The following is a 16,222-nucleotide window of genomic DNA, read 5'->3' as shown; positions in this document are numbered from 1 at the left end:
AGGAGAAAGAATAATATTTGTGCCTTGGGCATATTCAAATGTCTGCAGACAAGGAACTGATTAGCCCAAGAAACAGCACTAATGGCAGTCACGGAAGCGAGAGTCCGATGTGCTGCCTGTACAGACACAGCAGTGTTCAGCAGTAGTCCAAGTGGAGAATGTATTTATGAAAATAATAAAGTTCATTCATCTCTAGCAGAGCAATTACCTTCAAGTTCACAGCCCAGCAGCTCCATTCGCAGCCCCAGTCCTCCGTGTGTGGCTCTCTCAGGGTAGACACGGATGAATCTCGTCGATACAGGTTCAAAAGTCCGCAGTTCAGGCGTGTCATAGTTGGTGTTGCCTTCAAAAGTCTGCAAAGCATGACAAATGCTACTTGTTAAAAAAAAAAAAGCTATTTTCAACACTCATCTTTTTCCCTTCATCTCTAGTCTTTGAATTAGGTGAGCAGTAGGCCAGATTCTAACCGCTTAATAAGTGTCAGGCATTCCTATCCTAAATGAAAATGGAAAATACGTAGTTAAAGCTCCTTGGAAAAGTAATGCATTTCATTTTTCATAAACTCAGTAGCAACCAATCCATCAGGGTCATAACAAAAGCTGAGTGTTTAATGAGACATGTTTTTAAATGAAGCTCTGATCTGGGGTTTAACTGGGTGACATTTTCAACACTTCTCAGGGAAAAAAAATGGCTGAGGTGAAGATCCTGTCACCTTTTAAGTGGTTACAATAATAATCCAACTATTCAAGAGAAAATTTCAATCTGATTTCCCCCAGTGACAGGGTTTCACAAGTTGTAGTTGTTTCAAAAGGCATAAATTAAACTCCAGGAACAGTAGCTGCAAGAGTTCTTCCAGTGAGCCTGCTATTGAATAAGAATAAAAAGAAAGAAAGAAAGAAGAAAGCTGCTTCCTGACAAAACTGCAATATAATCTAGCGGGCAAGGCAGGTCAGCAAATGTACATTTCAGACAAAAATCTCTTCTCTGAGTTGCACTCTGGGTTCTTCAGCCATAATGCAGCTCTCAATGGCATTTGTTTGATACCTTCAGCTTCTCTTTTCAGTGATCTATTGCACGTAGAACAAGTTTTAATTTGTACTTATAGCAACACCTCGGGTGCCTCTGTGGAGGTGACTGGTCCTTAGAATGAATTAAATGTACAAAGAAGTAGTCCTTGCCATGAAGATTTTATAAGCCAAGATAGGCAAAAGGAGTTATTTTTACGCTATTTTATGGTAAAAACGACTTTGGAATATCATGTAGAGAATACTCTAACATGCAAAATAAGAAAATGTATATAACAATGAAGTAAAAATATTTTCACCTTTTCTTGAATTAGTTAAATTAGCATATGAATTAGTTAAATGGCAAAACACTAAAATACATCTTCTTTGAACTGGAGTTCAAATTTGGGATTAGAAACGCTATTTATAAGATAGTTCCAACTCATAGCTGCGAAGCCTGAAGCCTTCTTCAGGAAGAAACCACCAGATGTCCTTCATTTTGGATGAGAACAAAACCCAACCTGCAATGAACTACTCCTGTTGATCTGGGGGCCGATAAAACAGAGGCCATGGGAAAAGCTAGCTGTATTTCCCAAAGCACAAAACCAGCATAGGTAAAACTGACTGTTGTTTGTATTTTCAGTGCAGTCCTAAAAGCCTTGCTTGCTTCTACTTTACACCTCTGTATGGTGAACCAATGGTCCACAAACCCTTCTGGCCATTGGTTAGAGTGCCAGTCACAAAAGCCAATAGAATCATAGAATCATAGAATGCTTTGGGTTGGAAGGGACCTTTAGAGGTCATCTAGCCCAACCCCCCTGCAGTGAGCAGGGACAGCTTTAACCAGATCAGGGTGCTCAGAGCCCCGTCCAACCTCACCTTGAATGTTTCTAGGGATGAGGCCTCCACTACCTCTCTGGGCAACCTGTTCCAGTGCTTCACCACCCGCATTGTAAAAAATTTCTTCTTTATGTCTAGTCTAAATCTATTCTTCTTTAGTTTAAATCCATTATTCCTTGTCCTGTCACAACAGGCCTTGCTAAAAAGATTGTCCCCATCCTTCCTATAGGCCCCCTTTGCGTACTGAAAGGCCGCAATAAGGTCTCCCCGCAGCCTTCTCTTCTCCAGGCTGAACAACCCCAACTCTCTCAGCCTGGCCTCGTAGGAGAGGTGCTCCAGCCCTCGGATCATTTTTGTGGCCCTCCTCTGGACCTGCTCCAACAGGTCCATGTCCTTCTTGTGATAATAATGGGAGACTATGACCAACTAAATTAAAAAAATAATTTCAACATTAATGCTTCTGCTTCTGTTTCCTAGGGGAATTGTACCTCCAAGGTGGCTTCAAGGGGCAGTGGTTGACCTGGTGTTCTGCCAGTGCTTTGAAGACAGTTGTCAAGAATTCATATGTAGGTAGTCTGTCTGATCTAATTAACATGCAATGACATATTATTCTATTTGAATAGCAATATAGTGCAAATGATCAGAAAAGCTACCTACCACGTAAGGAAGAATGAATGCCATTTTATGTGTAAAAAGTAGACAGACACATGTATCTAAGGAATCCTTGCTTCCTTTTTAATAGTAGTCTTAATAGCAACATATAATAATGAAAACTGTTTTATAAAAGACATCAGTACTGGAGTACTGACACATAGACATTAGAATTCAATAGGCATCTAGAATTATATTGAATCATAATTATATTGAATCATTGTCCTTTGTAGCGCAGAGCTGCCTGTGATTCAATTTTGACTGTTCATTTAAAACACGTACTGATATTCTTTGTGGGAGAAGAGAGAGGAGTACATGGTAAAACTTCACTTTGTGAGTGTCTTTTATGCAGGCTATGTCACAAATTGCTTTACTTTGTTACAAAGATAAGTTATAATAAATAATAGCTAAACAAAAGAGAAGCCAAACCAGTGAGCGGAAAAAAATCTTCCTATTATCTTTTAAAATAAAAATAAACATGGCAGAAAAATTTAAAAAGGTTGGTCCAAGTGGCAGAATAGTCAGAAGTTTCTTGGACCAGCAATGATGAGAGGCGGTGTAAAAAAACACCAAAAAAGTCATCAGTAGGTAAGTGGAAGGAGGAAAGAAGTATGAAGGAGAAAGATGACATTATGGAGTAAGCTTGAGTAAGACTATGGAGAAGAAATACAAATTGTATCTTGAAAGGAAAATAGGGTTCTGCATGGTTGTTTGAGGATTTGAGTGATGTTCACTCTTTTGAGTGCTTGAGCTAGGCTAAACGGGGAAACTTTCTGCACATTCAAAAATAGCAGAAATTGGGTCAGCCACAGAGGAAGGAGTTATAGTAGCCTTAGTGAAAGGAGCTGCAGGCATGGATGACAAGATCATGTTGAGAAACAAGGTGGTGTTTCATCCTTTAGACATATTCTGTTGTTATGTTTAGCTTGTCATTGCTCTTTCTATTCCTAAAATGCAGTTGTTTGTTTATTGAAAGGCAAAACTTTAACCAAGTGAAACGATGTGTTTCATTTCATGTAACAGGGCTGTTTCTAATCCACATTCCTGCTGTGACTCATTATAGCATTCTGTCCCATCCAGCTCCACTTACATTTAAAAATACTACATTCCAGTATTAACATTTTAAATCTCTCAGACTCCCAAATCATAGGATTTTTCTGATTTTCTTTAAAGAAAACTTGTGCTTCGGAAGAAAGTTTATTAAATGTCTCAAATTTTGGAGAAGGATTATAGTTATGCCACAAGAGATTTGAGTTCCAGCCCTCCCCATTCCATTAATCTTGAAAGTTAATTTCTGGTAGTGATGAAAGCTGAGGATAGGCTCAGTGCGTTAGTTAGCACACTAGTTTTCTTGTCAAACTGTTAACTTCTGACAATGATGGCAAGTGCTTGTATTAGAAAACAGAAAGCCATGCAGCAGACGGCACACTGCTTTGAAAGCATATGGCATTATTTTTTTCCCTCATTGAGCCACAGTGTAGAAGTACATGTCAAAACAACATCTATTTTAGAAAGAAAATGGTTAGATCCCATTGTTGATTTACACTATCTTCACACTTTATGATGAAGTCAAAACTCATGGTAACAAGAGAAAGGAGCTGACTGCAAAGGCTGAATTCATTTAGTTTTAATCCCCAAAACAAATGATGAAAAGTGATGAGAAGTGAGAAAATGCAGACATATTCAGTGAGATTAAAACAGGAGAGAATGAAGTCCAATATTTACCAAATGTGCCTGGAAAAGCTACATCCATGGGCCCACTCAGCTTTTCCTTTAAGGAAACACAGGTTTGTCCAATGGATGAGTCTATACAGCAAAACAGCTTTTACATCTAATTTTCAGACTAACGCAGATGAGATGTAGAGCAACTCTCAGGATTCCCATCTGCCAAGCACCACACCGATTTGCCTTTTGAGGTATATTTCGGTATATATCATTTTGGTATATGATTCCCTGATCATGCCAGTACTGCAGCACCAGTTCGTGAACAGGACTGTGTGCCCATGGGTTTCCTCAAGGAACAGGGTCAGAGGACTAAAGAGCAGTTGTGTCTTTTGAGGCAAAAATGCACTTTGTGAGCAACGATAGCAAAATGGGACAGAAGACTTAACGAAGGGATTTTTAGGACAAGAGGAAATGGGCTTAAGCTGTGCCAGGGGAGGTTTAGGTTGGAAATTAGGAAAAATTTCTTTATGGGAAGGGTGGTCAAGAATTGGAACAGGCTGCCCAGAGAGGTGGTGGAGTCACCATCCCTGGAAGTGGTCAAAAAATGGGGAGATGTGGCACTTTAGGACATGGTTTAGTCTAGTCTACCCTTGATTGGTTTAGTGTGGACTTGGTAGTGTAGGTTAATGGTTGGACTGGATGATCTTAAAGGTCTTTTCCAACCTAAACGATTCTATGATTCTATGATTGGGGTAAATAAGCTAAACACTCAGTGCAATTTATGTCCTGAAAAACATACATTCAAAGACAAACCAAAATAGGTACATTCCCAGAAACTTTTCTGGGCCACACTTATTTTGTTTTCCTTGGCATCTAACCCAGCAAGTTATTTGGCCCTCCTCTGTAAATGCCTTGCACTTTCTGCTTGAACCTATGAAGCAGCTGCCCTTTATTCCCAAGCAACCTCCAACATGCTCCACTTGTGACAGTATGATAGTCCTTTTCACTTGGGATGGGATAACACGTCAAAAACTCCATTACTTTCTTTCGGAGGGACTTGGATCAGACCATTACAGAGAGCCTGTGAAGCTCTCAAAGCAGTCTACAGGCAATTCAGAAATCCAACAGGTACCCCACTGAGTTAAATAACACCATTCTCATTCTACAGCTCGGACACAAAAGAAGCAAAGGAAAAGTCATTCAATGTCTCAAATAAGTTCATTCAGTGTCAGTGGAAAAACTGCAGAGGGACCTCTACTTTTTGGCAGTGTTGCATATTACCGTTGCATGCGATTTTGCAGCAACCTAGGGGCCACAGAAGCACAACACCCTTGTCAGAAATCAAGTCTGAACTAGCTGTTCAATAGACAAAACCTTTGCCACAGAGGTGAGTGTCCTAAGGCGAGCTCCTGCCCTCAGGCATGGTAGTGTTCCCACAGTATCCCTTCAGGGTTGCTGCCCTAGGAGTCCTCCTGCTTGGCTTCATCCCAACTGTGTGCCTTTTCTAAGATCAGAGACAGATGTGTAAAAAATTAATGCAAGGTATTTTTTGATGCAACCTTTTTTTTTTAGTGCGGCTCTCTCCTCCTTACCTTTATCTTTTTCTTGCTGGAATCCATGATCATTTTCCAATCTGATCCATTGTTGCTGTAGCCAATTTTAAATTTTTTCATGAATACTTTGTTTTCTCGGTGCTTGCCTCCTTGGACAATTATGCCCCTCACTTTTTTTTCTTCACCAAGGTCAATTTGAAGCCATTCATTTGTATACGGATGAGTAGTTGGTGGCAGTGCCCAACCTGAACGGCTTGTTATGAGGCGAGCATTTTCCGGGATCCAGTTTCGATCAACTTGAGTAGATGCAGTAATCTGAGAGTCAGGAATGAGCCCAGACACCATACCCAGCATCCCAGAGCAAGGATAATCTACAGAGAAAAAGCCAAATAAATAGTTAATCTGAACAAGCACCAAAACAGAAACAGGACATATCAGTCAGTTCAACTATCATAAGCAATTACTTATTTCTTTCTTATATCCAAAATAATCTTTTTGGATTTGTATATAATTTACATTTGTTCAAACTTGCACATCCAAGTTTTGGCAGGAAGTACCAAAATACCGCAAGTATTTCTGGCTTGATGGGAACCAAAAGGATCAGAAAATCCTATTCTATTCTTGTTTTCTATTCTTCTTGCTAAGGCAAAGAGTGCAGGGTCACATCTGAATTTGTGAATATTTCTCTAGAGAAAACTTCCAAAATCAGCCAAAACCTGCTTGCAGATTACTTAACTTTGGTAATATTGGAAATGGAAATCTTTTATACATTCTTGTAAAATATAATTTATAGCTGTACTTGAGATTTTCCTATTGTATTTCTTTGGTCTCTCAGGCTTTTCCAAATGACACAGAAGCTAAATAGTTGCCTCTTTTATGGTCCCAGATAAATATAAATTAGAAGTAGGAAAAGCTGCTAACAAGGAACGAAGATTTCCAATATAGAATGTAACAGCAGTTCTGTTGATATTACCTTTATCTAATCTGAAAAGATTTCATAGCATGACCTGGAATTCTATAATGTAGTAGTCAGTAATCTTATTTTCCTGCTGCATGGAAACCAGTCCTAAGAAACATTTTCAAGACTAAAGAAACACCTTAAGGGGAAAAAAAATATCCCTAGAACTATTCAAAATTAGTGCCAATGAACTGTATTAAGTGCTATAAAATGACACTAGAGATTTTTTAGAAAAATCAATGTTATAAAAAACATTAAATCATTAACATTTTCTTTTATCTATAACTTGTTGTATTTTTACTTTACATATAAAAACACCTCCATTTTGTAGAAGTTATAGAAATCCTAAAACCAGAGAAGGAGGAGTTCTAAAAAAATTCCTGCTTGTACCTGGGTTTTTTTTGTTTTCAAGACAGTATTTTGATGATAATGAATGCCTTTTGCTGTCACTGCAGAAAGCACTTTGGACAGTTATTTTGGTAGTTAACTGTGTGATATAAAGGAGTTACATTCCAACACTGATCACTAGTGGGAACCTGACTATATATGTCTGGTTGCTTGAATAGGCTTCAGATCTAAGTGTTTGTACCTTGCAATGCTTTTAAACCTTGTTATGTATGTTTGTTCCTTGGGAAACCTGCTGAGAACTACCTACAAATTGCAGGCATAAGAAAGAGGGACTGGAGGGTTAGGGAGGAAAAACAAGATGGGAATTTGCAAAAATATCCATGTATCTCAGGTATTTTGCATGCAGCTGTAAAATAATTGCAAGAAAAGTAATTAAACCTTATTTTTTTCACTTTTTAAAGCTGACCACCTAAAAGATAATGCCAGAACAACATTCACATAACACTGGATGTTTGGGTTGTTGTGTTTTATTTTCTTTGTGGTTTTTTTTTTTTTCACATTTCTACATTCAGACCACAATGGAAATAGTGAAGATGCATTTCACTCATAAAAATAAAACCCACAGCATAGGCACAATAAATGCCCTTGGTTTTAAAACCCTTCCCAAGACCTACCTGTTATCTTGCAGCCATAAACTTCAAATCTCAGTGATACTCCGTTTTCCCAAGACACAGGTCTAATTCGCACAAACCGTGTCAAAACTGGTTTGGCAAAAGGTCTGTAAACAACCTCAGTGGGATTGCTGTTCCCTTGAAACACCTTTGCGTGGAAAGAAAAAGTATATATTTGTTAGGCTTTCTCTTAAATGGTGTATATAATTCTGTGTTTTACAGATAGTTACGATATAAGGTCTAACCAGGGTTATTTGGGGGGAGGGGGGATGAGACAAAAGACTTGCATGGGGAACAATTTCATTAAACTCCTAACACAATTTTTGCAGACAGATAACCTTTCACAGGTGAGGAAAAAAGAAGTTGCAAAGTGTTCCATGATACTAAAAAACACTTGCCACCTGCAGAGTCCCATAACACACCATAACGCTGCAGAGCAGACCGGGAGAGCTCCGGGCCATCTTGGAGAGCAGGAGCTCACCTGAGTGCAACAACGGTCTGTCCATCCCCTGCCTGTTTTGAGGTGTTCCTAATGCCCAGATCTATATGCATGAATGACATACACTGGCCTTTGTCACCCAAGGACTGCCATGTCCTGGAAGAATCCCTCAATGCCCCATTAGGGCAGTTTTATTCCTCGTACACTCGTAGAACAATGCAAAAAGCTACAGAACCTCAGAACCAAATTAAAGGTCTGGATTTCAATTAGACCACATAAAAATCCTCTATGGATTTAGGATAAAAACGTATATTATTTTGCCATCCTTGGGCTTAAGAGTTTTGCAGAGTGTACTGTGCCAACCTTGCTTTGTTAACCTTCTGGTTTTAAATCCTTTTTAACAAGTACTCTCTTTCTCCTTGCATACTGAGATGGAAGTCTATTTAAAATCTATATAGCAGGCTCTAAGATTTTCTCTGTGTCCCCTGAGGCTAACAGTCAAATTAGATGAACAATGAGACTTCCACAAGAAGGGACAGGATTGTGCTGTGCTTTCATGTTGAGGATCTCGCAGACATGCTCCTTCCTAGCAGAGCCGAAACCTTGCAATGTTCTAGTCCAAAGAAGGTGATTCAGTTTCCTGCTTCTTCCTCACGTAGAGAGGACCAATTTCCTGTTGTTTTCCATGGATACAGACCCCTCTCCTTTTATGGGAGATTCTCCCATTTTTTACACACACTGCCTACTTTCCTGTTTGTTACTTGCAATAACTGCACTAATTTGGAGCGGAGGCCAGCAGCGCACAGCTGCCAACTCATTAGGCTCAGTTATATCTCAAGTAATTTAATATAGGAGTTTCATACCTAGCAAGAGATTTTAAACTGAGCTATGTTTTTTTTCAGCAACTTTTTTTCTCTGGGAGGACCTGCTGTAGTTTTCTCAAGGTCTGCATCTGACAGAGGAAATGATTTTTTTCTCAAAAGTACTCAACTCCTTATATGTGGTCAGTGCAACGCTCGTGTGAGGCTTCCTTGAAGAGATCTGCGGCTGCCTGCTTTTGTTATTCCTTCAGTAGCCAAGTGTCCTTAATTTTTCATTTGAATAAAAATATTAGAGGAAGACTGGTGTGCAGTTTTTTCTTGTCCTGATCAATGGCAAAATATTGTCATTTTAGAAACCTGATTTTTTTATAAACCCTTATTATTTAACACAGGTTTAGGAAGTGTTCTCACTAATTAAGGACAGCATCTACAATAGAAACTCACATAAAATCTGCTCTTGGAGAGTTTACAAATTTAAGTTGGTAATGAAAATCAGGCATGGTCTGATTTTGAAGGAGGCATTTATTTGTTCAGATTACAGGAACCAGAGCCAGGAAACCCTGTGTCTCATAGCAGCTGCAGCACTGGCTCTTCTTGTGACTTTGGGCAAGTCAGTTATTGTACCTTTATACGCCATTATGCAGTGCCCACATTGTGGCATTTGACCTTCTAAAGTCCTTCTCTGTAAAACCAGGATAATACCTGTCAAAGAGAAGCTTTCAGGATTCATATTTTTATTGTTTTACTTCAAAAGGAGTGCTTCAAAAAGGAAAGATGTATGTGTTAAACACTGCTACCATTTTGATTAGATAAATGTAGTAGACTTGGCATAGCACTTACAGATGAATCAGGGACAAACCAGTAATCAAATATTTAGAGCTAGATATGGTTACACTGATAGAGTTTAATATTACACAGCTCTTCTGGGTCTTCACAGAAGGGTCACAAAAAAGCTTTCTTGAAGGAGGCACTACAAAACCTTTCCAGTTGCATCAGCCCCTGGCAGCCTCTGGGGATGCTGCTTCTGGGCACATCCTGAGCAAGGTGGGAAGGGAGGCACAGCCTCACTGGGACTATTCATGCGAGAGTTGGAGCAGAATTGACTTCTCAGTAATGAGCTTTATGCTCATGGTAGCGGATAATGAAGATTTTTCTTATGAGTGTCTAAAGCTGTTTCATTGGGAGGTCACAGAGAGCAAATCTGCTGATAAATGGAAAGGTGATAAAAATCTATAAGGATGGAAAGATGTGCCTAATTATCTGTCTGCATGACCCCCATCACTGAGATGCTTGGAAGTCTAACAAACTACTAATGACTTGCTATAGCACTCCTGCAAGACAGCATGGCTATGCACAGGGAGCTGGGGCACTGACACATTGCATATCCAGAGCTTCACTGCAGTTAAGGGACCTACATATTTTTTAAAAGGTTCCCCATAATGTTTTCCTCAAGGTCACATAGATAATCTCTGGCAAACTGGGAAACGGCAGCATACTCCAGGGAAAAGACCCAAAGCACTCAAATTCCAGTGGATAGAACAGACAGGACAGCACCTTGCACCCTTTTCAGCTGCTCTATGCTTTGGATAAACAATTTCTGTGGCCCGTGACTACTGAGACAATAGCTGACTTTTGGATTTGGGATATTGTTAACGCTGATCATGCTGATTAAACCTGTGATACCTTATTCCTCTTTTTTTTAACAACTGATAGTAACTAAACAGGTCAATAGGCTATTTTTTGGCTGGAGAGAGGTAATAGAGAAAAGACTTACAACAGGCTTGTTTCCCTCCTTCAGTGTAATCCAGTCCTCTCCATTGGAGCTGACATCTACGCGGTATGTTTTCAGATAATATTCTTTCTTCGTTTCTTTTGAGATTGCTCCTTGGGTCCCAATTCCAGAAACAAAGCGGAGAAGCCCTAGATCTACCTGTGGTAAGGAATGAATTGGGACATGAGGACAACCTGTTCAGAGCATAACAGTAATGCAGAAGTGACCCCCTCTGCCCATGTTTTATAGAGACAATAAGAATTTTATATAAAGGAAATTGCAGCATATTTTTGATAACAACACAGCCATAATCTCCTCTTTTGTAAACAGTGTCATCACAGGAGATGGGAACATTTGCCTAATTAGCCAGGAGGGCTATGCACATTCCAGAGAATTATCTTTCCTCTATGGGGGAGGAACCCGAGACCTCACCAGTGTGAGTGAGAGCCACCAGACTGCAGAGAAGTTACTAGAGAAGTTCCTCAAGGACCAGTCTGGTAAACAATCTTACTTAATACTTTCATTAACTACCTTGCATAGATGCTAATGAAATTCGCTGAGGACACAAAGCTGCGAGGCATTGTCAATACAGAGGAGAGTCATGCAGTGAGAACTGAATGACCCTGAGGATGGGAGTATTAGAAATGGGATGAAATTTAATAGTAGAATATCCAAGTCATACACTTAGGGAATGATAACAAGAATTGTGCTAAAACCCAGGAGCTCATCACTTGCAAACAGAAGAGGAGAAAAGAATCCCGTGGTGTATTAGTTAGTCACAAGATAATTAAGAAACACTGTGTAATTTGTTGGGAAAAAGGCAAATGAGTTGCTTGTACTGTATGATGTATTTGAAGAAAACAGAAAGAAGCATTAAAACAAGTGCAATAATTCTGTTCCAACTGTCAAATGTAGTGAACTTTAATAATTAGAAAATAATGGCATTTTGAACTTGCTGGAGAAATGAATGCTATGGTGTGCACATGAATGCGTGTTGGAGGCCTCCTCTCTTCTTCACTCATTCTCTGTCTTTCTCCTTCTCTCATGAAATTACATTGCAACCAAATGGACAAGTGATTTAGGTTAACCTTCCCCTCCCTCAGTTATTTATTTGTCATCCAGATCTGTTTCCTGATCTAGTTCACCATGCGGCATCACAGAAGTTGTATCGGCGTAGTTGGGAAGATGATGTGGGGTGCAGGAGTGTGGCTACCCAAGTCAGTTCTGCTGGCAAAAGAAACCTCTGTCCCAGTGCACAAGTCCAGCTGCCAAATGGCTGAAACCAGGCACAACAATCTCCCACAGCCAGGTTGATGACCACAACTTTGAAACACCTGCCATTTCCTTACAGCCTTTCTTTAGCCATAATGACAAACCAATTAAAATCAAATCCATCACCCTCTTTCTCCACAGCTAGAACATCCTCTTTGTTTCCTAAAGCAAACCATTTAATTTCAATATAAAATGACACTATTCACAAAATATTAATCAGAGTAATTTATTCCTCTAAACTTCAGTTGTCCAGACTTTAGTAGGATAATAATAAGTTGAATTAACCCTTCTCAAGTGAATGTCCCATGAATGTCTCAGGCTTTTTCATTATTTCCAAAGTACGCAGGATGCAGAATACACGTCCCCTGTGTCCCACGGGCATCCTTTTTCCTGGATGTATGTCATATATCCAAAGGCGCTGGAGCAGATAAATCAACATGCTCTGCATTCTCTCTCAAAAGGCTGAAGGAAGTGCTATTGAGGACAGATTGGCTGCTCTCTCAATGCCCATGTCATATGCAAGGCATTTTGAAGTCTTCCAACACAAGAATAGCAGCCTTGTGTACGACAGATAGAACTAGCTTTCAGGGCAAAGCCCCTGCCCCAGTTTTTAAGGCTGGTAAAGTCTGTATGTAACATTTTAGCCCTTGTCTTTAGGGGTGAAATACTGCAACATTTTATTTTGTCATGATAAAAAAATTCAGTCTTAAAAAAAAAAAAAAAATCCCAGCACCACCTTACAAAAACAATCAAGTGATTTAAAGTAACTAGAGAGTCTCAGATGTTAGATTGTTGCAATCTGAAAGTTAATGGGGGAATCTGGGCATCATTGCGCTGAGCAATCTCAGCTTAACTTCAAATGCTCTCCAAACTGTACTCTGCTGATTGTAAAGTGTGCTGCACTGAGTTATGTCCAATACCACATTCACTTCCAGGCTGAAGTGCACTTGAAAATCTGGAAGTCTGAGGGAGTGCAGAGCTAAGTTATTTAAATGATCTGCTTCTCTTACAATTTGAAACAGCTCTTCAGTTTTGAAATGATTAGGGTCCCAAGCCTGTACTGTTCCAACTGATTTGAAATTATTCTAGTAGGGGCTTTTTAATATACAGTAAGTACTTCATTGTGAATGAAGTCAAGCAATGGCCTATTACAAGAGTTCTAGGTATTTGAAGCCAAGTTAAAATTTAACACTGGGGGTTTAGGGGAAGGTTTGATTAGTTGATGCCTGAGCTAACAATTACAGCTACCAGCCACTCCTGTTCAGGCGACTCAGGCTTGTGCCATCAAAGAACTTCAGGTGCCCAGATTTTGCTCAGTCCCAAATGCTGGTATTCAATATACCCACTTAACTCTTGGGGCACTGAATATCCTACAGCATCTATCCCACTGCCCAGAACTAAGTCCCAAACACGCAAATGATTTAGACATCTACCTTCCTGCCTAAAACCTGGCAGAATTCAAAAGGTAGGCAGAAATTCTCCTGCCAGAAATTAACAGCTCACTGGAGAGAGAGAGAGGGACTCTGAGAAGACCTCTAATTTATTACCTATAGGTAGGAAAAAAGCAACCTCATTAGCACTCCTGGCTCCAGCAACTGTGTAATACAGCACAGGAGGAGGGGGGCACCTCATCATTAGGGAGAACATCTCTTCACATAGGTGTGCTCTCTCCAGATCAGCAAATCTTTACGTGCTTCTTGAAAACTATGTCAACAGCAGTCCTCTCCTGGAGCGCCTGGAGGCTGGTGGCTTGAGTGTTCTGCTGCATGCCAGAGCTTTAAACACCTTGCAAAAGCAAGCTGTAACCCCAAACCTGCCGCATGCCAGGGGGTGTTTGCTCAGAAGCTGATAGAGGAAAAAAGAATAATCTTTCTCCATCAGTGTTTTGTGAGAAAGGAGGAGTGCAAACAAGAAAGGTGGGTTTAAGCAGCAGAGAAGCAGAAGGGTTGGAGTTTTTAAGTACTAACACTGGCTCGATGCAGTGGTCCAGGAAAGAGGTAGAGCTTAAGGCATTTTCTTCCCTTTGACAGTTCTCTGCAGTGGCATCAGGAGGAACTGCTCCTCTCCAGGTGCATACAAACAGAATTGCAGGACTGAGCACCTCTCTGTGGTGCCTGTGTTTGTAAATCAAGGTCTAAATGTACCAATCTTCTTCTTTAAGTAAGGTGATAGAAATAAATTATGTAGAAGGCTACCTTAGAAACTGCATGACACATCTTAAGGGTTTGTTAATCTCACCTTCATTAATCATTTTGTGATGTACTTTGTTTTCTTTTCAATGTCTTTTGAACTTTGCTTTCTATGAAATGCAAAACTGTGCATAAAATACACATTCTAAATGTCACAGGGACTGCTCAGAATTGAAGTTCAACCATATCAACTGCTATTAACAACTGGAACCTGAAGGTACTAAAATGTAGTGGTGGTAAGACACAGCTTTTCTGTACCATGTTAACCAGAGGAATCATTGCAGAGGGCAGTAGCTCTAGTACAGCTGTGTCACCAAACAGACAGGAGTTCTTATGCTTTTTGGAGGCTTATGCTTATACAGTCCAACTGTCTGTGTAATTTCCAGTCATCTTAGTATGTCCTCTCCACAGAGGTCTCTAAGTGTTAACATGACCAGAGGTAATCCATTTTTCTCAGATCCAGTCTCCTCCAGCTGAGCTAGTAATACAAATCTTTAACAACTAGCTTTTTGTTTTGGGCTTCTTGTCCTTTTTTGTTTCAAGAACTTGTGTTTCACGTTAAAATGAACTGTGGAGAGAGGTGGTGATGAAATACAGTACTTTTGAAGATGAACATCAAATGCATTTCCCTGCAATTATTTGACATTTAACTTTCTGCACATATGATAAACAAACATCTGGTATTTATTTTAGAGGATGCAAGTGATTTTGTAAGTTATTGCGTGCTGTATAGCTGTGATCTGAGATAGGCAGCTGTCTCCAAACCTGAAATCATGACATTTCATTTCCATGACCAGAGTTTTAGCTTTGACTAACTGCAGTATGTTGCTAGTTCCTTTTTCAAATTTTGCTCACTTTCGTTCAGATTAAAAAGCATATCTCTTCTGGAAAATGATGCCTTAGGGCCTCATCCAACAAACACAGCCTTTGATAATTGCCTAAGCTGCTATGTGACTGCCTTTATTGGTAAGTACAAGACTGGGAGCAGACTTGCCTATAGGAATGGGTCCCTAACTTACAAGAAATGAGGAACATCTCAAGTGTGTATTTTTTTCCAGGAGAGAAAAGTTCATGTAAAAAAAGCACCAGTTGTTCCTACTTCTAAAATCAATTTCTTTCTTGCGAAAGCACATTGCAAGATGCTAGCTGTTTCTACATATGAATTACTTCCTCTCTATTTATTCTGCAATGTCTTTTAGCGTCTGGGAAAAATATTTTTATTGCTGTCTTGCTGTCTTACTGTCTCCAAAAAATGTGGGTGGGTGACACATTTTTAAGACATAGCTATGCAAGTGGTGGCATACGCATTTTATTAGAGACCAGTTAAGGAGAAGGAAAAAGAGTAACATTTAGCTCTGCACAACATATCATGTAGCAAATCTTAGCAAACTGCTGGATAAAGAACACATAACATGCACAACTTTAAATGAATATTGCTGCTTCCTGTTGCCAAGCATAGCCATGTCATAGTATGGAAGACCTTATTTTCAGAATGAAAACCTGCCTTGCTAAATAAAATACAGTCATTGAGGGAGCTGTAGCAAGGGAGCAGTTTTACCAGCTTTTAACACTCCTACTGTAGGTCTGTTCAACAGCCTGAGAAAATAAAGGACAAAGTGCTGGAGTTTGATTAACAACAGGAAGCTTTTTGTTGTGGGCATCTCTTGTGGCTTGAAAAGCTGTATAATCCATCACTTGACACAACATACCAAAGTAAATATTTTTAGAGAACTGTGTCATTTCCCTAGATAGCATACAGTGCTCTGTGGCAGATTAACTGCTGTGACGCTTCACTGTTCTTCTGTCAAATATTTCATTAAGCAAGAGTTGATCTTTTTCATTAGGTGTTGCTGTTGATTTGACCAATCATGTTCTCCCATGATGTATATACAGCTAGCACTTAGTTCCTTTATTTATTGAGCTTTAAGTAAAGAAGAATATAATGCTAAGTAAAAATGGCTCTAGGAGAAATTCTGAAAATAGTTTAATTAATTTGGTTGGAAAATGACTTCCAAAAGTCTTCGTCCTTGAAATGAGTAG

The 16,222-nt window shown here is 39.6% G+C and overlaps 1 protein-coding gene across 1 annotated transcript in view; it reads right to left on the bottom strand.

Moving 5' to 3' along the window:
- NRP1 (neuropilin 1) overlaps window positions 1-16,222 on the bottom strand; it is a 110,905-nt gene that overhangs the window by 21,287 nt on the left and 73,396 nt on the right. Inside the window, exons 7-10 of the mRNA XM_075705343.1 lie at window positions 10,725-10,880; window positions 7,694-7,838; window positions 5,753-6,084; window positions 209-353 (exon numbers count right to left, since the gene is read on the bottom strand). Coding sequence (XP_075561458.1) covers window positions 209-353; window positions 5,753-6,084; window positions 7,694-7,838; window positions 10,725-10,880 — 778 coding nt within the window. The remainder of the gene's footprint in view (window positions 1-208; window positions 354-5,752; window positions 6,085-7,693; window positions 7,839-10,724; window positions 10,881-16,222) is intronic.

This window comes from Pelecanus crispus, chromosome 2, assembly GCF_030463565.1.
Source record: "Pelecanus crispus isolate bPelCri1 chromosome 2, bPelCri1.pri, whole genome shotgun sequence".
NCBI lineage: Eukaryota > Metazoa > Chordata > Aves > Pelecaniformes > Pelecanidae > Pelecanus > Pelecanus crispus.
This window is presented reverse-complemented; position numbering and strand designations above follow the sequence as displayed.